General features: G+C 41.9%; 1 protein-coding gene across 3 annotated transcripts in view; it reads left to right on the top strand.

Annotated features, from left to right (window-relative positions):
• The window catches only part of ARHGAP8 (Rho GTPase activating protein 8), a 929,058-nt gene extending 904,024 nt beyond the window's left edge, over positions 1-25,034 (top strand). For all 3 annotated transcript variants that reach the window (XM_078673848.1, XM_078673847.1, XM_078673846.1), the window contains exon 13: positions 23,699-25,034. In XM_078673848.1, the coding sequence (XP_078529974.1) occupies positions 23,699-23,896 (198 nt within the window). In that variant the 3' untranslated portion in view covers positions 23,897-25,034. The remainder of the gene's footprint in view (positions 1-23,698) is intronic.
• The last annotated feature ends 355 nt before the right edge of the window (positions 25,035-25,389 follow it).

The raw sequence follows: 25,389 nt of genomic DNA, 5'->3' as shown, positions 1-25,389 counted from the left end.
GATAATACATGGGATTATAACTATTCCGATAACGACTTTCCAGTTTCGATACTGCCAAAAATATATACAGGCAGGCCAGTATGAAAGGTTGGGTAAAGGATACATTAAGTCAACATGGAACTTACCTTATACACACACATGTTACAGTAATAAAGGACAAAGTGTATTTCTTAGTGGTAATAATTGTGAAAAATCACTAAGTGGTATACTTCTGTGTCAGGGTATAGGTTTACATGGGGCCTGCGAGGGGACTTCAAATAACCTTTCATGCCACCAGCTCGGCACACCTGCAGCGCAAATAGAACCATTCTTTAGATGGCTTTCTAACGGGAGCTATATTCAAATTGTGGATCACATATGTTGTGGCTTGCTGCCAGGAAAACCTTAACTAGTAAGCGTGACTTCCATGGTCATTTGCTGTGAGCGAGTATTGTTTCCGAATGACACTCCAGACAGGGAGGGAAAAATTTGGCCCAGTTTGAAAATCTCTTCTATTCGAATTGATACTTTAAGCAGAATGAAGACTGTGCTCCTACAGACGCCAGTTCGCTTGACGTCATCAAAAGAAACTTATGAACTCCAAGTTGCAAGGACAACAGGAGAGATGCATGCATTGTTATCAACAAGTTGCCCCCTACACTTCGCAGAAATGCTAAACGAAATCTTAAATATTTCTGATACAAATGGTATCGCGAGTGTATTTAAGACCGTTTTTTCGGGACTGTTAACCCCATTCAAAGCAGTCCTGGGTATTTTTCCAAATTTCGTCCATTCCATCTTTGGCGGACTTCCTCTCCTGTTGGGACTCGTAGCAGGCATCCTATTTTTGCTACTCTTGCTTCATTATGGCAAGCCATGTCACAGACATGACTCCAGCAACAATGGAAGAAACAATCCTAGCTATACGCTACCGGGACCGCATAACTAAAGTCCTTGCATTAGCCCGGCTAAGAGATCTGAAGATGACCTGGTTTCTTTCGTTCAGACCCATATGGCAGAATTGTGTTTTACCTGTATTGAGGTGCATGCTATGCGGCGAAGAATGCGTGTTGGACACCTGTCTTACACTACAATCAGAAGTACCATTGGATGCAGATACTTTGTTGGGTCCAGTAAAGGCTCATGCATTGTGCTGTCCCCAGCGGCTACCTATCCTGATGACGGCATTCGTGGAGACTTCACCACTACGATTGAAGGGTAGTGAAGTACAGGATGAGAGCAGCATCAACCAGGTACGACCTTCTGTAAGCAGTACTGATCTAAACATCACTGAAAGCGAACATGCACATGACTGCATGGTAGCGACTTTTTCCAACTTGGTCGAACTTTCACCAGAAGCGGTAGACTGTTTTTTCGAGAGTCTGTCTGAAATGATGTTTTCACCAGAACAGAGAGAATGACTTTAAGCAAGATTGCACACAGCGTTCCCTGAACTCTGAATTTGGCCTTCGGCTTTAAAAACAAAGCTACTGACAATTTTTTCCTTCTTCACTGAAAAACGAAAACTTTTTCCCAAACCCAAAATATTTACCTTTTGGCACTTATCTTCTGCTTAAAGTAGAACTATTCTTAGAGAACCGAGCTTCTATTTTTAGGAACTCTAGAGACAATACGTTACCTTAACCTCTAGCTTATGTACAAGTCATTGTATTTATATGTGATGAGATGGTCTTGCACCTTTTTTCTGTATTAAGAGCCATTTCATGTGTAATTTCGCAAATCATTCATGCTGATATATATGTGCATCTCTTTTTTGAATGATTATACTGCTTGAATGCATACAGTACCTATACTCATTTTCGTGTATTTCGCATATGCCATTTTTCGAATGCAAAAAATGTATTTTGGGGTGGTTGGTTAAAACATGCACTATTAGTTATGTTTACTATTGCTTAGTTAGTAAATATGGACATAAAAGCGTGGAGTGGGTGTAGTATGTTTATCTAGGGACCTGTATCGATACTCCTATTTCTGACCCTTGTCCGGTTATTATTCACTAATGTCCATACAACGGCACAGAAACCCGTTTTCAGATTAAGTCATAGCGCATGCTGTCACATTGAGCAAGCACTATTCCTCCAGCCCCCTAGAAAGCACACCGAGTTCTCTAAACAAACCAAGCCTCCAGCAAACCTGGGAAATCCCCGCTGCTATTGTTTTGATTTCGTTCGAGAACTCCTGTAAAGAATGTATGAACGACCAGTTCTTAATGACATCTTTTATTGACGTCTTATGTCCATCCTTACGTCAAACCCGGCACCTTTCAGGTATAAATATACCGACGCTGCCCTAAGCAACGACACGGTGGTGATGAGCTTGGAGCAGTGACTACTTGCCGGAGAGCCCAGCTGATGCAGGAAGCCCACGGACGCTGCCCCTCCCTCTTGACGCGCTGAGAGAGACGCTGCCTTTTCTCCTGCCGAGAAATCCAGCTTCCAGCGTTTCCAACTTGCCCTTGCGGGTGACTGGGATACCGAGTCCTGAGACAGAGATACCAGCCCTCCTGCCTTCTAAATCCCAGGTACTGAACTGACTAACCCCTTACAGAGAATTATTGAGTCAGATTCTTGGCAAAACAAACTTAACTTAAACTGCTACTTACTTACTCCCTCCCACGTATTAGGCTTAGGTCAGGTACACCGGGGTAGGCGTAGTTAGAAGCACCAGTTGAGTACGATTAGTCAATGTATATATGTATGTATATCTTTTATCCATTTTAAAGTATCATATGGCTAAGAAACCATATCAATGCTTTTACAGTATTATTTTATAATCCTGCTTTTACTGTATGCACTTTACTTAACCTTAAGTATTGCAACTGTAGCGATTCATTTCTCTTGTATGAGAAAAAGAGACTGATCAATAAATAACACCTTTTATTGAACACGCCCATCTCTTCTTTCTCTACAATCTGGTGGAACTAAGTATGCACGTACTGACTGAGTAAAATAGTTGTCTTTTGTTTTCACACGACTCTGGAGGTATACTCTTGATTAGGGAAAGCAAAGTTGTCATGTTCTATGGTTGTCAGAAACTAAATCCCTTCTTGTCTATCCAGGGAGGTTAAACTCCTCCTCGCCTATTCGAGAAAGTTTCTAGTGAACTCTGAGCTAGCTGGCACACAAAACTTAAGTCTAATATCGACAGTAGAAGACCTAGTTAACCTCTGTCCTACGTCTATACTATTGAAGATATTATTCCAATGCGCAGAGCCTATTGGGATAATAGGAACTACACTACAAGAGGAGATCGATTGTTAGAAGCTGAAAGTCTGATGGCTCCTTTCGATGCTGAACCGTTTTATTTTGTGACCAGCAAATGACACATGGTGACTGCCCAACATCCTGGGAAGTCCATTACGCAAGACTCCTTGCTACCCAACATGTGGCTCATCATTCGTCAGGCACTGACCTCAATGTAGAGACTGGGTCTGAAAGGGCAAGTGAAGACCCCCGGCAGCTGCTGTTTCTACATCACCAATGCCGGTCATGTACACTTCATTTGCCTGTCCCCAGTTTCCGAAAACATGATCGGGACGTGAGATCAAAGCATCACGAAGACTCATTGAGGAGTATATAGTTGTAAAAATGTAAAAAAAATTATTTAACTGAGGGGGAGATGTCTTGTGTGAGTTTTGTGATGAAGGAACCTTTTTAACTCCTGAATGACCCCGTAGAACTGGGACATAAGCATTAGAGCATAGTGAAATGAATGCAGGTTTAGAATGTTGGGTTTGAGGTTACGTATAAGAATAAAGAGGTATTAAACTAAGCTCCGTATGTGGCGTAGTCATTGGCGAGTTCCCAGGCTGGGGAACACACTACAAATGGGACGTAGTCTGTGACTGGATCCACCATCGCAGGATTCTCTGTGACTCTATAAAGGGTCGGGCAGGCCACCAGGAAAAAGCACACATGCTAACTCACTGAATTTGTGGCTGTGCTGCCGGCATCACTGTTTTATCAGAAATCGGGTGCATTGCACTTGCTACGCTTTGCAATACAATGATGTATTAATCGGTTCGAGTCTCCTATTTGAATTTTCTCCTGTTTCAATTTGAACAAGTACAATTATGTTAAATAGCCTATCCAGTATAATAGTTAAAGCTAATTAAAATGTTTTCTGCTCCAAGCAATATAGACATATTTCTGCATAGATTTAATTTGAATGAAACGCACATACTTACTTCTATCGAATGTGTTATCGGCTGGACTATCTAAGAAGGATTCCCCATTCATGGAGCTATATCTCCTACAGACAAGACAATTTCACATTGATTCCTTTGCAGTCACATTTAATAAGGAGAATATTTGCTGGCGTGATGTCTTCTGGGGTTGTGTATGAAATTATGGCTGGTGCAAAGCACTGTACTCGATTTGATCTGCTGGATTGATGGTTGGAAACAAGTGTTACATTACATTGAACATGGAAACCCTGCTTTTAAAAGTAAGCATACTTGATTTATCGGCGTTCCCATCATTATGTCTGTGTTTTTTCTGGTCATCCGTTAGCTAGTTATTTTCTAACAAGCACACATGTGTGGCCGATTCTTATTTTGCACAATTGAAGAGGGCAGAGGGGACGCGTGTCTATGGTGGTTTAATGCGCTTCTCCTTCAAAATGAAAAGAAATATTGAGAATTTCCGTTTCCTATCAGGTTGTTTCCAAAATCAGCAATAAGTCATATTGATATACAGAGTTGTAGGTTGTTAAAAGTGTACATGGCAAAGGAGAATTTAAAAGCAGAAAAAAACTGTCCTCGATAGCCTACCAATTTACCAAACACAGTCCCCCTGTGCTCTGACTGTTCACAGTCTGAATGCTGTCGTTGTCAAGTTTATTCTTAGCCTTTTCGTGTTTAAACGGTTTGTTTCACATTAGATAAGCAGACAATCTATATACAAATTGAACACACTATCAACGTTTGGTGTTTGCTCATCTTATGTGACCAAGGGAGATAATTACCTCACACTTATGAAGCCCACATCATATCTTTGAGAGCAGTGGACAAGGGATTGCAGTTAGGTGTATATTAAGAGCATATCTGGATCGCTTTGTCCAGCTAGCCTCCCCGTAGTCCTGTCTCCAGAACATTTAACGCTCAGCCTAGTCTCAAATCCTTTTGTACTTTTTTTTTTATTTCTGTAATTTTTTATTAAAGATTATATTTACATGGAGCATACATATACATGGGGGGGGGGGGTGCATGACCACAGTCTTTCTTGGCGTTAGTCCATTCGGTCTCATTTCCCCTTGGTGATATCCTTTTGTACTTCAACGTGGATTGCTGCCCGCTCTGTTCTATGCATTTTTACGTCTGGCTGGAGACAGCTGTAGTTGTTCCGCGGAGCATATACAATGCATTCATAAAGAGAGGGACAGCAGGTTAGCCTCCTGGACAACAGGTTAGTCTCCCCAACCATTGAGTGTTACAAATGTTATCCACATGTTGTTTAGCCACATTCATTAATCACTGGTTGATTGTCACCGTCATTGATGATGTGTTGAATATTGACTGTGCACCGAAATTTGGCCTTTTGTTTGGAGCTGTGGTAGCAGGCTGGCCAGAATTTCCCATGATAGTCCGTACTTTTAGACTGAAAGCCACTGTTGATTATTACTCTATTAAACATTGTATGTCCCGTAATTATGGAAAGTTATCTTTTCAATGAAGCGATATTATTCTGAGGTAACTGACTGGACCTGCCGCAGCTTCAGTGGCACCCTTCAGCACAGACTGCCACTAGGTGGGTGTGCAGATATGCAGCTAATTCTGTCTATGCCTCCTGAACTGTATGGTACCGGACCTGTTGTTGAGCAGTGGGTGGAAAAGCTCCACCCCCACCAGGAAGTTGTGGAGTGTCAGAGCTGTGTATCTGCCAAGCCAGTGCTTAATTTGTAAGTAAGAGAGTGCTAGAGTCCAAGGTTTTGCTCATTACTTCCACATGCCATTAAGAACACTCCCTATTAAACATCACACTTCTATAAATGTGACAGTTTGGACAATTCCAGGACACCCAAAGCAGTAAAAACTGCATGTATGCCCTTGAATTATTTTTAAATATGTATTTAAGTTGGTAAACGAATGTGCTCCTTTCAAAAGCAGACAGAGAGCAAATAGGAGCCCACAGAGCCATGCATTGAGCTCCCTTTCTACCTAATCAGACAACATGGTGCCTACAAGTAAGTCTCAAGAATTGCTCATTTAGGGCGAGCTTGGCAATGCAGCTATCTTCACAACATATTAGTGCCAATTATCTCAAATCTACATTGAGTGGATTTTGGATCCACCCAGAGAATATATATATATATTCACTGTATCCTATATGCTATTTGATGTATTATTCCACCTTCTAGGAACTACTTCCATTTGAATGGATGAGGAGCTATCAAACATCCCAAAAGTACCTTCGTAAATCGTGCTGATTATCAGATTCATTCCTTTATTTTCAATATACATTCTGTGCAGAGAAGCAATCCTTTTTTGCTACTTTTTTCAGCATTGGCAAAACGCAGGATGCAGGCCTTATTGTGATAAACAACCTTTGTTCAAGAAATGCATTGAAACAGCATTTTTGAATTCCATTGTTTACATTCATTGGTGCATTAAGACCAGGTCTATTGACTTTGCCAGTGCTTGTTTTACTTAGTACTTTCAGGTATTGTATGTCTGTCACAAGCCCTTTTAAGAGATTGTACATTTGCTAGGTATCAAATTGATGAAGATTTTTGAGAAACAGATGTGGAATACAACCTTCTGGTGAAAGACTGATTTTCTTAAGAAAATGGAATGCAACTAAGGAATACTATTAGAAAAGTGATGTTTTTGATTCAGAACATCTTATAAACCTTCCTTAGAAGACATGCTTCACTGTGGGTTTTAATGGTGTTATTTAAAAAATGAAGCTAACACAAGGAGATGATGGATGGAGTGATGAAGCCTTTCAGACACTCGCCTCCAGTCACAAATCTGGGTTTAATCCATCATCGTTCTTTAGCTCACTTCGCCACCCCAGCATATGCAAATCAGTCTTGACCCTGTGCCTCATGAGAACAGTCCAGCCCGTACTACCAAGCCATATCTTCTCTGTACCAGAAACGAGCATCCTGGGACAGGTTTCGGGCTAGCAGCCCTCATCAGCCAGGCTAGCTTGAATTCAGTGGCAAAGTGAGCAAGGGGCTCACGTCTGGGCATATCCTGCCAATTTATGGCGAACAAATGAAACACAAGTAGATGATGGACGGAGTGCTGAAGCCTTTCAGACACTCACCCAAAGTCACAGATCTGTGTTGTTTACATAGTCGTTCTTTAGCTCACTTCGCCACCACAGTTCAGACACAGCTATATGCAAATCAGTCTTGACCCTGTGCCTTATGGGAACAGTCCCGCCCAAACTGCCAAGCCATTTCTTCCATGGACCGGAAACAAGCATACTGGGACCGGTTTTGGGCTACGGCCCTCATCAGCCAGGCTAGCTTACATCCACTGGCAAAGTGAGCAAGGGACCCAAGTCTGGGTATAACCAGCCAACTTAGTTCGAACAAAGCAAACACAAGGAGATGATGGATGGAGTGCTTAAACATTTCAAACATTCACCCCATTTTAAGGAAGCATTAAGGTGGCTGGCTAAAATGTATGTTTATGGTGGTTTTACTTTTTGAGTATACAGGTCCAGTTTATTCCATAGCTTGTGTGGGTCTTGGGGATTCAAGTTACTATTAAGCAATGAGTTATCTGCACTTCCAGGGAGGCAAACTCATGACCACCATGTATGGTGGGATACATTTTGAAATTATTTCCAGTCACATAGATTATGTTTGTTTCATGTCGTTAATAGTAGGTCTAACAGACTCATGTCTTGGGAGTTCAGTTTCGGAGCAGATGCATTAGACGATTGACCCAAGGTCAGATTTGTGGAAGTCGAGAGGTATCCCCATGTCAAAGACGTCGTTTATAATGTTTTTGATCTCTTCCCAGAATATTCTTAACTTCCTAAAGTGAAATAACATGTGATTCAGGGAGTCTGGTGCTTTTTGACAATTCCAGCATTTGGTCTGAATACCTGAGGGCGAATGAGGCCCGTAAGGTCTCATAGTTAGGAATTAACTATTCCTTTTCCAGCATGACAAAACTTTAAGGAAAGATTGGTCACTCATCTCTTTGCATTGCACACGGGACTGGCTCATTTTGATAATTAAAACAGCAACTCGCATCTCACAGGAAATGAAAACGGAAATACGGACAATAGAAGACCGTCTGAAAAGTCGGTCAGCCCACTGAAAAAAAGATTAGAAGTGAACCAAACAATGAATGAATTTGAAGCAACTCTGAAGCAGAGTAAATTCACAAAACTGAAGAAAGACACCAGTAGATTCAGTCATGAACGAGTGTACCCCTACATTCGAGACGACTATACCCCATCTGGCAGACAAACATGATTATACTGATGGGGACACATGTGGAGATGGCTATCAAGACAGAAGAGGCCAGGGAAGAAGGGTGAACTATTGAGGGACAAGAGGAATGTATCCTGTACCTTTTTTTGCCCCCTCTAACCACCACCCCCCCCCACCCCACCCCACCCCCACCCCTCAGCAGCACAAGGCCCACCAGTACCTTTCAACCATTGGAACACTCCCCACCAGGATTATTAATACTACCCACAGAATCATTTTTTAGGATCACGCCAAGGCCCCCAGGAGGGGACCGACTCGGAAGAGGAGCCAAGTACATTGGGCAGCAGACGAGGAACAACCCGGAGCTGCAACCAGGAGCATGACCGGTGCTCAGAACAACCAGGCAACGACCAGCAAATGAGTGGTCTAGTGGTAAACCTGACTGACTGTGTCCTATCAGATGCTCAAAAGAAAATCCTGGAAAAAGGATTAGGTTTTGTGCCCATAGAGCAGATGGATAAATTCAAATTGTGCACGGAAGTGAACAAATTAATCAGGAAACTGAGAACTTATTTCGCAAACAAGGAGCCAGGTACATTAGTACAAGATAACACAGGGTTGAGGTTGAAGTCCAATTTCACCCCCCACCCTTCCAATGCCACATTAGCAGTGGGGATTATGGCTTTCGAAAAAGCAGTATTGAAAGATCTGGAGTAAATGAATCCAGAAGATACCCGATAGTTCCTCAACACTACCAATGAGCAAAAGCAAGCAATAAAGGAGCTGGCAAACAACAGAGACTTGGTCATAAAACCGTCCGATAAAGGTGGATCTACAGTAATCCAAAGAGCAGAAGCCTACCATCAAGAGTGTATGAGACTCCTACAGGATATTGGAAATTACGAGGCACTTGTGGAAGGCCCAACAGAAGCCCTACATGTACAGATCACTAGCATGGTGGAAGAGGCACTTACCCATGACTGGATCTCATAAAAGCAAGGTGAATTTCTAATAAACAAAAACCCTGTTACACCCTACTTCTACACAATACCGAAAATCCATAAAAACCTTACATGCCCACCTGGAAGACCGATTGTATCGGGCATAGGGTCCATTTTTAAACCATTGTTTGCTGATGCTTTCCTAAAACCTATAATCCAGAAAACAGACACCTACCTAAAGGACACCAAGGATGTCCTTAGACTTCTAGTGGACAGACCATTTGGCCCTGAGACTGGGTTGCTGATGGGTTTGGACGTGGAAAGCTTGTACACCAGTCTTCCACATGATGAAACATTTAACGTCATTGAGGAAGTATTGTTCGAAATTGAATGGAAATTTCAAACGCCATAGAACATCTTAATGGAGTGCTGCAAGTGGGCACTAACTAGGAATTTCTTCTAGTTTGAAGACATCCTTTACCTTCAGAAGCCCAGGACCAGTATGAGGAGCACATTCGCCCCAAGTATAGCGGGACTATACGTACAGCACCTAGAGAAACTCATAATCCTCAGTCCTGGCAACCCTTTCCTTTCTCACATCTGTCTGCGGAAACAGTATATGGATGACTTCATGATCATATGGAAGGGAAATGTGGAGACAGCCCATCAGCCACTGGAAAAAAGAGGGCCCCTTATATACGATAAAGGTAGAGAAAAACAGGGGAAATCAACCAACTACTCAAAAAGAGTTTTTCTCTTCCTGTGTTAGATAATAACATGCATTATGTCACAATAATACTAACATCCGAATTTCTGGCCAGCTGACAAGGACACACCAAAATAGAAATAGCAAATCATATCAAAATTATTTCATGATTTTAAATCCATAAATAGATGAAAAATTTCAATAGGTGAAAACATAATAAAATTAAGGCACATCCCACACCGCACTCACTCAATCATCCAGACATCCAGTTACATACCCACACATACTCATATGTCCTACCTCAAGGATCCAATAGTACAAAATTGACAGTTGGAAGAGCAAGTGAACCGATTCCCCTCATAGGCATAAATAACATCAATGTTTGTTACATATAGGGGTACAGAATATTTTCTGTGAAGAACATTGTGAGCAAGATAGGCAGTGAATAAAATGTCCACAATATATATCTACAGGTTCTACATATACTTAGAATCAATGTTGCAGAAATAAATCTCAAAGGAGATCGATGCAAGGAAATTGATGGGCAGAAGGGGTCCACCAGTATCTTTAAACGCCGACGCGCGTTTCGGTGTTCAACCGAGGTTTGGATCTCACCTTCCTCAGGGCGTAAATGTCAAAACAACACTAGCCAAGGGACATGCCTGAAATTCCAAAAAATAGAACATACAGCAAGGCGATAGCTAAAGTTTCATGGAGGATAAATGAAGAAACAGGTCTCGGGTAAGACCGAAAAATAAAGCGCTCAGAGTTGCGGTAAGGCACGAGGTTCAACAGTCAATTATAAATAGGGTCCCTACCAGGGGAGCGGCTAAGCCTGGTAATAGCAAGGGTCCTGTGCATGTATTGAGGCACCCATACACCACTCGAATAATGCAAACCACTCTGTGAACCAGTACACCTCAAACGAAGGCGTCCTTGTGGTCAAAACAAGCTCCCAATTACTTAAATAGCTCCCAGTTTGGACCCACAGAAAGGAACGTCTGCTTACTAGTAGAATGGCAGCATCAGTTTAAAGAAAGAAGGTTTCCGTGGGGTCGGCCAAGACTCCGCCTGCAGGAAATCGGTCGATGGTTCACTTGCTTTTTCCAATTGTCAATTTCGTACTATTGTATCCTTGAGCTCTAGGACGTATTAGTATGTGTGGATATGTAACTGGATGTCTGGATCATTGAGTGAGTGCGGTGTGGGGTGTGCCTTAATTTTATTATGTTTTCACCCGTTGACATTTTTCATCTATTTATGAATTTAAAATAATAAAATATTTTTGATATGATTTGATATTTCTATTTTGGTGTGTCTTTGTCAGTTTGCCAGAAATGTAGATGTTAGAATTATTGTGATGTAATGCATATGATTATCTAACACAGGTAGAGACAGCACATCACTTCTCAACATGGCTGAACTACCAAAACGAATTTCTGATGTTCACAAATACCATATCAAACACGGAACTAGTATTCCTGGACCTCAACATCTACCACCAACGGGGTGTCTTAAAAACAACCACACACATCAAACCAACCTCAAAGAAACGCCTCCTGGTTTATGATAGTTTCCACCCAGGCACCTGAGGGACAATCTCCCGTTTGGCCAATTCCTGCGGTTGAGGAGGATCTGCTCTGACCTAAAGAATTTCAAACAGCAAGTGGAGGATCTACGTCACAAACTGGTAAAAAGGAGTTACCCCATTCAAGTCATTGGCAAAGCAATGAAACGACTTAGAAATAATAGGGAAGCTCTCCTGGAAGTGAGGCCACTGAAGCCTAAAGAACAAAGACTGATCTTCATAACCACATACAACACAGCCTCTAACCAGGTGAGGAAGATAATCAATAAACACTGGCGAATGTTGATTTTGGAACGTTGGAATTCCCAAAGCCAATGTTCTCTCACAAAAGGGGCAGGAGCCTGAGGGACATGATAACACACACCAGACCACGCAATAACATGGATGTAGAAACACCACAGGTTTTCCTCTTCCCCCTAACAGGTCACCACCCATTCTGTAACTGTAGTGTCTGCTTCCGCACCGCCAGGAGTAAGAGTATCACATTCAACAACAACACCAATTGGGAACAACGGCGTTTCACAAATTGCAACACAAAAAATTTAATTTACATGATCACCTGTCCTTGTCAACTCCATTACATCGATATGACAAAACGCATAGTCAGAACACGCATTTGTTAACATCGTAGCAATCTGTGATGTGACAGGGTAACAACAAAAATGTCCGCACATATTGACAAGAGACACACGGTACAGGACCTACAGTGGACAATTATTGAATAAATCTCCAAGGAATCCCATTTATTTGAAAAAGAGCAACACTAGGTTTCCCGTTTGGGAACTCATAATAATTGACAGAATTATGGCATACCATTGAGCCATTTTGTCTGACCAATGATATTTGGGAGCAATCTACAGCAGACCTATATCGGTTCTCCCTGAATATAATCTAATGACCACAAACGTCCTTTCGGAACAAGCTGACATCGTTTACAAAGAAACACCTCTGGCACATATAGTACTAACAAGTGGCTTCCTTCAATTCTACTATTTTCACAAAAGTAGTAATATACACCCTTGGCATCACCAATCTTGCTTTTGTTTATAACCTCAACCGTGATGTCCACAGAGCTATTGGTACACCTTTGCTCTGTAATTCTCCTTATCATCACTATCATTGCATTATTTTGTTTATTCTGTTTATCCTGTGCTGCTAGTAAGTAGTGACCAAAGGACGACCACCCCTCCCCCCTTTCTTTCTAAATATATCTGAGGCACAATCGACCCAGTCTTTTCCAAATACCTTATCCTTTATATAAAAAGAATGACTTCATTGAAGTCTGAGATTTTTGTGGGTGGGGAGTCTATTTTATTAATACATTTTTATGAAGAGATCTGAACAAGTTTTTGCTGAAACCCCAGATTTATGATTGTCAAGTACTGCCGAACAGCAGGATCTAACCGGCGTAGTGAGTGAGTATATTTACCCAGAACGCACTAAACTGTGCCACTAACGGGCGGCCATTTTGTTGAGTTAGCGGTCTAGACACCGCTGCCACGAGGATGCTGGCAGGAGCCAACCTAACATTTAACAGGACAGTCTTGGCTCGTTCATTCTCTTCGGGGCCACGGGCAGCCATAGTATGCTGGGCTCGGGTGTAGCTTTGATGAAGTGAGTACGGCACAGCCGATCCCCTTGACAAAGAGCATTTCTCCAAAATAAATGTATATCTGTAACTAGTGTCTTGACTAAATTATCGCTTTCAGAATGTGACTACAAGCACCCCTCCCCTCCCATGCAGAGCTCATGGGGCCAAATTTATGCATAAATAAAGTATGTGCAACAGACACGTAACATATTTCCTTGCAAACTCACTATCTATGAAAATTAGACAATTTATTTTCACTACCACGATGATAAACTCATTATTTATGCAAGAAGCAGTCGTTTCACTACTAGCCAGGTATACCGATGTCCATATATATGGAGCAACTACCATATATAGATGATTATGTCATAGTGTGTGTGATTTATGCTTCATGTCCTGTATTGTCTTGTATGTTTTTCCATAAGGGTAGCACAACACTAACATTTTATTGACATAGACTAGACATGCATAAGTACAAAATATATCACTTTGGTTCCACAAATTTGTGATGTGTTTACAAAATATGACTTCATTGACAAGTTAACCTTTTTGTAATATCTTATCTTTCCAGATCATATTGAAGAAACATACCTATTCGGTATTATATTTGCATGATAATTTCCTTTTTTCACCTTAATATTAATTAAGAAGACCATCCGGTTTCGTTAGGAGTGGTACAAGGGATCAATTAGTCTGGTCCTGATAAAAAGCCGTAGGGGTAAGGCCTGAAACATGTAGACCGGGAGACACGCATTCACTACAGCGTGTTTCTCCCACGCCCCCCTTTTTAACAATACCAGCTACAGGATTCAATAAAGTGTAGGTTCCATGTGGCCAGGTATTTTTTAATTTCACAAGTTCCTCTGACCCTTCCACTCTCACATCCATTTATAGCTCACACCTTCCAAAGTGCTCGCACATCTCCGTCGGTCGCAGCACGCCCCATCCCGCAGTGGGGTGGAAGAACCCGATGATGAAGCATGCCACCAAGAGACTTTTTGCTGTGTGAGGGTAATTTTAAGAAAAGTTATAGTTTTCCCTAAATGTTAGCAAGATTTCAGGAAGGTTAGTTTGTTGATATGCGAGTGGACTTTTCTTTGGTTATTTATTTAAGTCCACTGTGAACGTCTTTCTCCCCCCTTTGATTAATTTGCTATATATATATATATATATATATATATATATATATATATATATTTGTGCAAACATGTCAGCATCCGTTCCGAACTGAAAGCATGGAAAGCACTCTGGTCTCCGATTTTAAAAGTGTTTATTGAAGACCCCCTACCCCTCCAACAGACGCATTCCACCTTACGGCTTCGTCAGTGTTGGCGTGTGTAACAAACAGAAACCATTTTATTTCCATTGTTCCTACAGATCCTCAATAGACAGTAAAAGCGGACTGTTTGCATATGTCCCACTATAGTGGCCATCTTTGAACATATTTACAATGGAACAATTCTTTAGATAAAATGGTTACCAAAAAAGTGCAAGTGCAGTATTAAAAACAAATCCTTTTGTCATTAATCAATTAGAAAATTCATAGAGTGGAGAGGGGAAAGAAAGGGAAAAATAGATCGATAAAATCCCTCTTTACCATGCAGCTAATACAATTCATTTTGTCAATTCAGAGTGTTTTCAAAAAATGCATTACATTATAGCATTTTCCACATAATGTTACTCGTGGGAAAAAATGTAAATACCTTTGATGCCATACCTAGCGGCATCTAAGAAAATCATAAATCCCTTCTCCACTGCTTCGAATGCCCTGAATGGGCTTGCTCAACTTTAATCTAGCCCTGTAGGGGCTGTCCTAGACATGTAAGTCGTGTGTGAGAGAAAGAGCTGTGTTAAAACATTGTTTTCACAAAAGCAGCGGTATTGATAATAGGGGGGAGAGAAAGAACTGCCTGCTGTGTCTGTCGGTTCTCTATTTGTGGGGTCCTACACGAAAAGAAAATGATCTCCACCCCTGTTCAATAATGTCACCATCAATTAGTTTATGTTCTTGTTTATGCCCATTTTACAAGTGAACCCATAATTCTTCATCGTTGTTGAGCCCTGTAGGCCATTTGCTTTGCAGATCTATGATGTATTTTGACTCCAAAACCCGTAGAGCTCTGACACGGTCGCCTCCTCTTTCTTTTCTATCAACCTGATCCAGGCAGAAGAAAGTGAGGCGGTCCCTGTCACTGTTGTGGTGTGTCTCAAAATGGCATGCCACAGGATACGTTTTGCCCCGATCTGTTATGGCACGCATATGCTCTAATATACGTTTCTTTCCGGGGTGAACCGTGCTTCCGATATACCTTTTGGAGCAAGGACATTCCAAACAATATACCGTAAAGTCTGAATTACAGTTGAGAAATTTAGTAATTTTTCTTACAGGGCGTGGGTCATTTGGTCTCTCCTCATACTTAAATCTCTTCTTGCTATGTTTACAGGCATTGCAACGTAGGCATGTGTAAAAGCCTTTGATAGCTTTCAGTGTCGTTGCTTTTGGTGGGCCTTCAAAGTGGCTGTGTACAAGGTGGTCACTTAACGATTGACAACGCCTATATGTTATTTGTTTGTGTGGTGGTAGGATTGTTTTCAAAGTGGCATCAGTTTGTAGAATGTGCCAATTTTTATTAAACACCTGCACCAATTCCCCATATCTCATATTGAAATTGGTAATCATGCCTGTTATTCCTTCCGGTTCTTGTTTGATTTTGTCCACTAATATATCTTTTCTGTCAATCTGTTCGACTCTACTAGCTGCATCCGCCAATATTGTTTTAGAATAGCCCCTTTCTTTAAATCTCACGGTGGCTTCATCCTTGGCTCTATGGAATACTCCACCGCCTGAGCAGTTGCGCTTCAGACGGAGTAGTTCTCTAAACTGTATATTTCTTATTAGGCTCTTAGGATGATGGCTTGCTGCATGCAGCACAGCGTTGCCCGCTGTGGGCTTCCTGTACAGTTTTGTTTGTAGAGTGTTTCCTACAACATAGACCTCTAGGTCCAGATAGTTCACCGAAGTGTTGCTTATGGTGCTGGTGAACTTTAAATTGAGCTCATTGCTGTTTAGCGTGGCGACATACTCCTCAGCCGAGGCCCTATTACCACGCCAAACAACAAAGAGATCGTTGATGTACCTGGTCCAGATCATAATTTTGTCCAGCCATCTTTCGTTGGCCCCGCCCCAGGCCACGTGCTTCTCCCACCAGCCAACGAACAAGTTGGCGTAGCTGGGGGCAAAGCACGTGCCCATGGCCGTCCCACGTGTTTGCCTGTACAGGATCCCTGCAGATAGGAAGATGTTGTTCTCAAGGCAGAATTCTGTCATTGTCAGAAGCATACAGTTGTGTTGGTGATATTTGAGTGGTTTACTACTTAAAAACCAGCTCACAGCTGAGATGCCGTCCTTGTGACCTATACAAGTATATAAATTGGCAACATCCAGGGTTACCAGAAGCATGTCTGACTCCCATGTGATGTTGTCAATTAGTCTAAGGAAATCCTGGGTGTCTCTCACATATGAGGATAGATCTTTAACCAATGGTGCGAGGTAGGTGTCTATGAACCTTGATTTATTCTCCAGGAGGCTGCCTATTGAGGAGACTATCGGCCTCCCTGGGGGGTTCTTTGTATCTTTATATACCTTCGGAAGGTGGTAAAAGGTGGGGATCACTGGTGTTTCACAACTTAAATAATCAAATTTGTTTTTATTCAGCATCCCTTCCTCCCTCCAACAGGCTCTGATATTTTAAGGTGCATTTTACATAGTCTGTCCTTGAAATTATTTCATAACAGTCCTTGTTCGTTAGTGGTTTCATTGCCTCTTCTTTATACTTCGCTATAATTAAAACCACTACGTTTCCAGCTTTTTCCGAAGGTTTTATTTCGATATTCGGATCGGACCTCAGGGACTTAATGGCTTCCCATTCCTTCCTAGTAATGTTGGAGTTCTACATGTCCATTTCAGTTGTTTTTGTCACTAATTTTTGTAGGTCTAATAGGACTGCATCATTGAAGACATCCACTGCATCATGAGGGGTTTGTGGTAGGAAAACAATATATATTCACTAAAAAAACAAAGGTTACAGGGACGTTATAGTTGGGGTCAGATTTTACTCATATAAAACCAGAGAAATTCAACCGTTATAGTTACCTGAGTTAATTATAACGTGCACCCCCGCAATGCACTGCTTACGACCTCACATATTACATCACTTATGACATGGTCAGTGACATCACGGATGATTTCTCAAATGACATCACTGTTGACATCAGTGATTACATCATCCAGTGACTAAGTGTTTTTAAAAAGTTTGAGTGTTAAGTCTATATACCTAGGTGTATTGGTGAATCAGTGGGTGTTTGAGTGGCTGGATGGATGGATGACTGAGTGGGTGCGTGACTGACTGTATAAGTGAGTGATTTGGTGTCTCAGTGAATGTGTTACTGGTTGTGTGAATGTGTGTATGTCTGTCGTATGTCTGTCAGTCGACAGACACCCAGACAACCATAGAGACACCCATAGAGATATTCAGACAACTATTCAATCAGCCATATAGCCATTCACATACCCACTAACACTCATACACCCACTTAGACATCATCAACTAACAGACAGATACACACATTCACTCACTTATACAGTCACTCATACACCTAGGTATATAGATTTATGGCATCATCAGTGATGTCATTTGAGATGTTATCATTGATGTTATCAGTGATGTCACTGACCATGCCATGAGTGATGTAATAGATGAGGTCATAAGCAGTGCATTGTGGGCGCATTAACTCGGGTAACTATTACGGCGGAATTTCTCCGGTTTTGTATGAGTAATTTCTGACCCTAACTATAACATCCCTATAACCTTTCATTTATTTGTGAATTTCTAAAGTTTTTAAATGCTAATTCCTAACTAAAACGTCCCTGTAACCTTTGTTTTTTTCACTCAATCAATCAGGGGTTATAGAGCTCAGCTACTCACCCAAAGAGATCTCAAGGCAATGAGGCAGGGGGGGAAGCTCCCGGGAGATTATGGAGCTCCGTCGAAGAGTCAGGTCTTGAGGTCCTTCTAGAACTTGGGGAGTGATCGAGCCTGTTGGAGGTGGAGAGAGAGGGATTTCCATGCCTTGACAGCGAGGAGGGAGAAGGAGTGTCCTTCTGACCTGGTCTTCTTTGTGTGTGGTTCCGTTGCAAGGGAGAGCTGGGCCGAGCGGGGGGATCTTTGGGGTGCGTGAAACGTGAGCCGGTGGTTCGTGTAGGTGGGTCGGTGTTGTGGAGGGCTCTGTGGGTGTGGGTGAGCAGCTTGAAGGTGATTCCCCTTCTCAATGGGGAGTCAGTGTAGAGTCTGTAGGTGTTGGCTGATGTGGCAGTGGCGAAGTAGGTTTAGGACTAGTCTGGCGGTGGCGTTCTGGACGTTCTGTAGTTTGCGGGTGCGGTTCTTGTTGACCTTGGCGTAGAGTGTGCTGCCCTAGTCTAGTCTGCTGCTGATTAGGGCGTGGGTGACGGTTTTCCTGTGTTCGAGGGAATCCAATTGAAGGTATTTCGGAGTAGTCGGAGGGTGTGGTAGCAGGAATAGGTGAAGGCTTTGATCTGGCTTTGATCTGGCGGTCCATTTTGAGCTGGGATTCCTGGATGATTCTGAGGTTACGTACGTGGTCCGTGTGGGAGGGGGGGGTCCCCGAGGGCAGGGGGCCACCAGGGGTTGTTTCAGACGTCAGGGTATGGGTCCAAAATGAGCACCTCCGTTTTGTGCGTGTTGAGTTGTAGGCAGCTGATCTTCATCCATCTGGCGACTACTTCCATACCGTCTTGAAAGTTATGTTTGGAGAGGATGGGTTCATTGGACAGGGAGAGGATGAGTTGGGTGTCTGTGTACATATGATGTTGAGTCTGTGTGGTCTGACGATGGATGCGAGCGGGTCCGTGTTGACGTTGAACAGGGTTGGGTTGATGGAGTAACCTTGGGGGACTCTGCAGGTGGTCGCAGTGGGTTCCGAGAGTAAAGGAGGGAGTCTGACCCGTTGCCTTCTGCCTGAGAGGAAAGAGCGGATCCAGCCGGGAGCCTTGTTCCGGTTCCGGCGTCGTGGAGTCTGCGGGCTAGGGTGCGATGAGAGACTGTATCGAAGGCCGCGGAGAGGTATAGGAGGATGAGGGCCACATTCTCTCTTCTGTCGAAGAGGGAGCGGATGCCGTCTGTAGCAGCGAGAAGGGCTGTTTCGGTGCTATGGGGCTTCCTGAAGCATGATTGGGAGGAGTCGAGGATGTTGTTTTCTTCTATGAAGGTGGCAGTTTGATGGCTTTCTTCAAGACTTTCAACGGGAACAGGAGTAAGGAGATCAGTCTAAAGATTTTGAGGTCAGTGGGGTTCGCCATGGGTTTTTTCAATGGTCTTGATTTTGTGGTGGGAGAAGGTGCTGAGTCTGTTGCAGAGGTCCTGGGAGGGTGGGATGTCTGTAGTCTCGCTGTTGGGTTGGACGAACTCTTTGATGATGCCGAAGAGTTCTTTGCTGTTATGTGCGTGAGTGGAGATTCTATCCTGGAGTGCTTTATTCCTTGAGTGTCTGATGAATTTGTGGTGGGGTTGGTGGCTGTTTTGAAGTTGTCGAGGTCGGCTTGGTATTTAGAGTTCCTCCATAGCTTTTCGAGCCGTCTGCAGGTGCGCCTAGATTTATTATTTTTACTACACACATGCCTTTACCATGCATTCCTGTACCACAGAAATTTTAGTATTTTACAGGTAAGTATAGACACATTATACATAGATATGCATAAAAAAACAAGGTTTTATACTTCCCTTTTAAAATACTTAAATTTCCGTGATAAATGCATTCATGGTAAAGGCATATTCGTGGTGAAACAATTTCATTGTAAAGACTTTCGTTGCTAAGACTTATTTGTTGTTAAGACATTGTTGTAAAGGAATGTTGTGGTTCCGGCGATCACTGTTCCGTCATACAGCTACGTGGTAAATGAACAAAAACCTACCTGCGTGGTGAAGACATCCTTGTGAAGGCTATTTCCTGTAAGTGTGTTTGCACAATGAGGGTGTCCTGGGGCATTCCAAGGCGTATTTAGCCTTGGAAGTTGTGAATGCCCACAAACCAGAAGGTTACTGGACATTCACAATATACCATAATTCCCCTTTGCAGTCTTTCAAGGATCATATATTTATTTCAGCCGAGTGCTGATGTAAATACCCTTTCCAGGGTGAGAAAGGAAATGGAAACCCCAGATTTGGCAGGCGTGTAGTGGAAGGGATTTCTCCACAGTTAAATATTTTCCCATTGGAGATAAATTGTGGATTTGCACAGGGAAATTTGGGGGTATATTACCAACAACTAGCGATAATTTTTGTCTCCAACTTGTTTAGAGACAAAAATTATCGCCGATTTTTATCGCAGATAAACCTTGCTATTAGCAAGGTTTATCGCAAATGCGATAAAAAACTCCCGCAATGCATGAATATCGCTGAAAAGTCAGCGATATTCATGCATTATCGAGCAAATGCTCTTAGCCATGTTATCCACCTCCCATTGGATAACATGGCTAAGAACTGCTCAGGGCAGGTGTTAGCTTTTGGAGATAGTCGCGCTTAGCGCGAATATCTCCAAAAGTTGGTAATAGGAGATAGCGATGTTAGCGACTGTTTCCAGTCGCTAACATCTTGGCACGCCCACTTTGCATGTCATTAGTGATAAATATCACTGACATGCAAAGCGGGGCCCAAGATGGTCGCTATCTCCTATTAGCTGTCGCTAACTGGTGTTAGCGACAGCTTGGTAATAGGGAGATAATTTTATCTCCGCTTTCTTGGCTTTTAAAGCCAAAAAGCGGAGATAAACCCCCTTGATAATATGCCCCTTAGTCTTATTATGTAGAGTTTTAAGAAGGAAATCACATGGTTTTCTAAGGAATATGTATGGAAACTTGCATCAGATACAGCTTTTCATGCGGATTCCTTGAGAGATTTAGAATTCCAAAAAGTAATAACAAACTACACTGAGATGTAGATTTAAAAATCCAAGTGTAGTTTTCCTACTTTTATTGTGAAAATGCTACATAATGATGACTCTGATTTTACCCATTTGAAAAGACACCATCCATTTGTGCTGGTTATTTATTAGATGGTATAATGGTGGTTCTAGATACTACAACTGTTCCTAGGAGCACTAGTGAAGGAAATGTGTAGGAAAATGTGTTGACAAATATGACTCCTTGTGGAGCTATGACAAATATATGGTGTATGTAGAGATAAATTGTGTTTATTTGTTATAAGAAAATAATGTCCTGTTTTTAAAGAATGCTGTTGCAATACATTTATTTGTAATATAGGGATTTATTCTGCACAATCTTAGGGCATTTATCAGATATATATATATGCGGGAGAGGCAGCGGTACAGGATTAATGCTACAGGTTTGCAAACAAGACATTAAACCATAAATAAGAAATTTGTCTGGCACAATTTTTATATTTAGTTAAGCGGGCAGATGCAGCAGTCGTGGGATCTGAGGGCCTTGTGGAAAGCACAGTTTCCCCCCCAACCAATGATGAGAAGCGTCACGGCCTAGTGGTTGACCTTTTTTGTGCCAGTCTTAATGCCTCTTCCATAGGCTCGAGAAAAGGAGGTGAATGGTGAGTGGCATAGTGAGCAATTCAGGTATTTCATATGGTAGCGCTTCCTCTCATAGGTAAAGTCAGGGAAGCAGATAGCTCTCAAACCTGGCTGCAGCTTTGGGAGGGGAGGCGATCTTATGTCACAGTTGCTTGTAATAACTCATTATACACGAGTACACATTGCACACGCTCTGGCATCATAGAGGTAGATGCCATGATTGGGAGTTATGCACTCCAACACAACTGTTTTTTTAAAAGTAGCATTTACCAGGGGCAGCTCCTCCATTATGGCGGAGGAGCATCGCTCCACTGCTTTTAGCCATCAAAGGCAAAAGTTAAAAATAAAATAATAATAAAACAATGTTATTATCATTTTATTTTTCACAGAGCCAACTGAGTCATAGTGTGGGGCAATCCTGAGCTTCAGGGAGTAGTGACGGGCACTGCTAAGTGCGTATGTCGGTTTGGCCGGCCATCTTAGGACTGCCAAACCGACATGTGCACTTAGCATTTCTCCAACCCTAGCTGTGTTGCACAGCCGGCTGGAGAACAGAACCAGGCTCCTAGGCCCTGTCTGAGCGGCAAATTAGGCCTCTCAGACCAATCCCAGCACTTCTTTCATGCTGGGTAATAGTATTCCCAGTATGAGAGCAGCATCGAAATTGGCATCTGGGAGCCTGTGCTGTGTGCACCAGCCGTGAGAGTTGGGGATCAGAAGAGGAGCAAGGCGGTAGCCGCAGCGGCAGGTAAGTTCTATTTCATAATTTTTATTTTGTTCTTCTGTGTTTTTTAATTTTTGTATTTCCCCTTCACTGCCTCACCACTTTGCATTGCGATCAGCTGGCACTGTCAATTATTATCTAATTGGGAACTGTAGTTAACCCGTTTTTAAGCTGGTAACTCTTTATGCACTGATCTGGGAAGTGCTAATATCCAGCCAACCATTTAAGTAAAAACATGTGTTTGGAAAGCCAGTGCATGTAAACAGTGACATTCACAAATGCTCTTTTAAAAACTACCCCGTTGGCTTTGTCAGTGCTAGAAAACAGGATTGTTTTTTGTGCAGAATGCAGACGAATTATGTGATACACACTTAATAGCCAGTAGTGTTAGTCGAGAGAGTGATGCTCCTCTGGATAAAGCCAAAGTTCACTCTATGCATAGTTTAAAGAATTGATAACAATATGTCTGTCAGACAGCTGTGCTGTCGAGCCAGACCTAATAAAGAATTGGCAAAGCCAGTAGGTCTGGCTTTAATGCACCAAACTATGTAAATATTGGCATTCACACGTGCATGCACAAATGCTATTTATCATGTGAAATCCGCGTTGCCAATGTTGAGAAAAACGTAGCAAAAGGAAATTGGGTTCCTTATAGACTGTATATAGGAGATAAGTAGACAAATGTGGCAAATATCATGGATATTAAATTTACTTTTGGGATGTTAAGTAATCCCTCATGCATTGCAATCGAACCACTTTCTGGGAAGCAGAATGCTGCACCAAAAGCCAATAGTATGAGGTTAGAGCCAATCCCACTCTGTATATTTTAACAAATTGGTAACAGTAGATTATTTTTCAAGCCAGACCTAAAAATGGCACCATTTAGGATTTGGGATTTTAGTTACTTAAACGAGTTTGCCTTTGCAGTTCTAATTTTAATATGTCCTTAATATGTGTTTTGCATGGACTTGTCAATTAAAGTGTGAGATGTTTGAGCTCTTTCTTATGTAAGTATTACTTCAGCTACAATTGAGTTAATAATTTGCCTAAAGAATTGTGTTTATTGAGCTGTTTCTCCTTGAATTCTAATATTTTTCGGTATGATAACTTGGATGTTTTCTATGTTATGTTTTAGGTGCACAAAGAGAGCCTCTCAAACAAAATGACCTCTTTCAACCTGGGCTGTGTTTTTGGGTTGAATCTAATCTGGCCAGCAGAAGGAACTCTTTCGCTGGCTGCCCTGGTTCCTGTGAATATGTTTGCAGAACTGCTAATAGAGTTCTACGAAAACATCTTCAGCTCCAGATCAGTAGCAGGCGAGACTTTACCGTAAGCTACAAAAGCAGAGAATCAGTCAACGAAAAACTATTGTGTATTCATCGGGTTGAAAAGTGCCTATGCTTGATGCAGAAACGCATCATGTGCCATCAATAAACAATGCTGGACTCCTTGTGTAATTCTTACTGTTCCCAAGCCTTCAAATTGTTCGTAAGCACAATTCTGTGATTTGTTTTCTTAGAAGCTCAACGCGCATTCAGATTAGCTATCGAACTAGAACAAGCATTGACAAAGAGCAAAGGTTTGTCTTTGGCTGCCGAGTTACTGGCTTTTACAATGCTTGTTTTGTTTGCTGTACTTTATTATAAGTTCACCATTTCAACATGGCTGATGAATTTATAAGCAAAGTGGATGTGCATTTTGAAATGAAAGTTTAGCAAAAAAGGCATTTGCAGGTGGCCGATCGTGCACTCCCGTTAGGCTATATGAACGAATAAGCAAGAATGTTTTGTTATACGTTAGTTAATAATAATCAGCAATGACATTTCATGCATCCACACGCATGCCCACAGAATGATGCCAATCGTTGAGTGGCCAGTGCAAACATTGCCCGTGGGGTACATCACACTTCAAGCTGCAGCAAAGGCATGGAGTATCTGACCCTCACAAAACTTAATAACCTAAAAAGTGATTTGTTGTACAGAAAGCAAATGAAATTAAAGGAGACATTGGCACTAAAATTGATTGTTTTGGGTAACTGCACCTGACCTGTGCACATGATGAGAATACAGCCACTCAAGCTAGCTGATGGATGAAGAGGGCTGATTCATTGCCCCATGCTGTATGCTTTGATAGGCTGCAACAAAATGTAAATGACACTACAATAGACCAATGGATGAAGAGGGCCGACTGAAAGCCCTTCTATGTAAACGTGAATATATGTGTTTTTTATTATTTAGAAAGAAAGATATCTGCTCACAGCAGAGGTAAAAAAAAATGCTTTAGGATTAGGCCTTCAAACTAAATGGAAGAACTGTGTCAAATCTAACTGTATTCGATCTGTCGGATGATGACAGCATGTTCCATTGCTCAAAGTTTGGAGAAAGAATTTGTGATGTGATGTTTTGCAAGGGTTGTACAGATATTGTATGCTATATTTAAAATGTCAAAATAAAATTTACATTCAGTCTGTACAGAAGGAATACTGTAATATGTTACGGAGGCGTTGATGTCTGTGTCATATTATTAAGTAAATGTGATATATTTTTAGGAGAGGAGTATGTCATCTTTGTTGGAGTAAAATCTGTCAGGCGGTGCACATGCAGAATCAGTGTAGGAGTATTTTGGGAACGAAATAAATTATGTTCTTGGAATTTGGAGCTCACAGCCCCTCGCTGGATGAAAGAGCCACTTCAAATCTAATTCGACCTGTTTTGTACGAATTATAGGTGTCCTAGAAAGTTTTAGTTATTCAGATCCTATTTGTGGGTGGAAGGCACTTTCCACAGAAATTATTACATTTGAGTACTGTGTGTGCTCTGGTTAATA

Source organism: Lissotriton helveticus, chromosome 1_1, assembly GCF_964261635.1.
Source record: "Lissotriton helveticus chromosome 1_1, aLisHel1.1, whole genome shotgun sequence".
NCBI lineage: Eukaryota > Metazoa > Chordata > Amphibia > Caudata > Salamandridae > Lissotriton > Lissotriton helveticus.
This window is presented reverse-complemented; position numbering and strand designations above follow the sequence as displayed.